The 1,085-nt window shown below is 57.8% G+C and overlaps 1 protein-coding gene across 1 annotated transcript in view; it reads left to right on the plus strand.

Moving 5' to 3' along the window:
• Positions 1-1,077, plus strand: part of LOC104411895 (POU domain, class 5, transcription factor 1.1-like) — a gene marked incomplete at both ends in the record, with an annotated part of 1,569 nt that extends 492 nt beyond the window's left edge. The window contains 3 exons of the mRNA XM_010022440.1: positions 3-116; positions 626-790; positions 1,003-1,077. Coding sequence (XP_010020742.1) covers positions 3-116; positions 626-790; positions 1,003-1,077 — 354 coding nt within the window. The remainder of the gene's footprint in view (positions 1-2; positions 117-625; positions 791-1,002) is intronic.
• Positions 1,078-1,085: the final 8 nt, after the last annotated feature.

A 1,085-nucleotide genomic window follows, 5' to 3' on the forward strand; every position in this document is an offset into this window, starting at 1 on the left:
AGACCACCATCTGCCGTTTCGAGGCCCTGCAGCTCAGCTTCAAGAACATGTGCAAGCTGAAGCCGCTGCTGCAGCGTTGGCTCAACGAGGCAGAGAACACGGACAACATGCAAGAGGTGTGGGGCTGGGGCAGGCTGGAGCCCGGGCACTGCACATCTGTGAGCCCTCAAGCTGCAGCTTTTCCCTTTCTTTAACATGAGCTTTTCTGGAGGGGAGAGGAAAGGAGCAGCAGGTATTTTGTACCATGGCTTCAGCCCAGCTGTGGGAGGAGCCACTGGGTATCACCTGCTGCCAGGCTGGGGAGACCCCAAATCACCCCCCTGAAACCTTGTGGTCCCATCTTGGAGCAGGCAAGTCCTGCTGGAATCAGATATAGGCTGGAGATGCAGCTTGCTACTCCCTGGGAGGATGAAGAAAGATGTGTCCATGTGCACCCCTTCTACACCAGCTGCAGGCAGTGCTGGGACAGTGGGAATGGCCCCAGTCACAGTGGGATGATTCTCAGTGGACAGTTACAGGGACAAGGCCTGTCTCCATCCTGCCCAGACCATAAGTGTGTCCAGAGCCTGGTGGGGACATCACCAGCCCTTGTGACCCAAGTGTGTGGCCTCTCTTTCGTTTTCAGATGTGCAATGCGGAGCAAGTGTTGGCCCAAGCCCGGAAGAGGAAGCGCAGGACCAGCATCGAGACCAACGTGAAGGGGACGCTGGAGAGCTTCTTCCGCAAGTGTGTGAAGCCCAGTCCCCAGGAGATCTCCCAGATTGCTGAGGACCTCAACCTGGATAAAGATGTAGGTGGGAGGGTTTGGAGCGCGGGTGTCCAAGTGGCCGTGGTTCCTGAGCACTTGAATCCAGCCAGTTCAATACTGGAAGCTGTGGGAGAGTGGCCATCCTCAGCCTGACCCAGGAGGAGCTGTGGCAGGGTTGGGACTCTGCTGTAGAGATGCCACTTGCAAGAGGGTGTCCTTGTCACCCTCACTCTGCCTTGTGTACTCTCTTGCAGGTGGTCCGGGTCTGGTTCTGCAACCGGCGTCAGAAAGGCAAACGGCTGCTGCTGCCCTTCGGCAACGAGGCGGAGGGGGGGAT

Source organism: Nestor notabilis, unplaced genomic scaffold (genome assembly GCF_000696875.1).
Source record: "Nestor notabilis isolate BGI_N333 unplaced genomic scaffold, ASM69687v1 scaffold22529, whole genome shotgun sequence".
NCBI lineage: Eukaryota > Metazoa > Chordata > Aves > Psittaciformes > Psittacidae > Nestor > Nestor notabilis.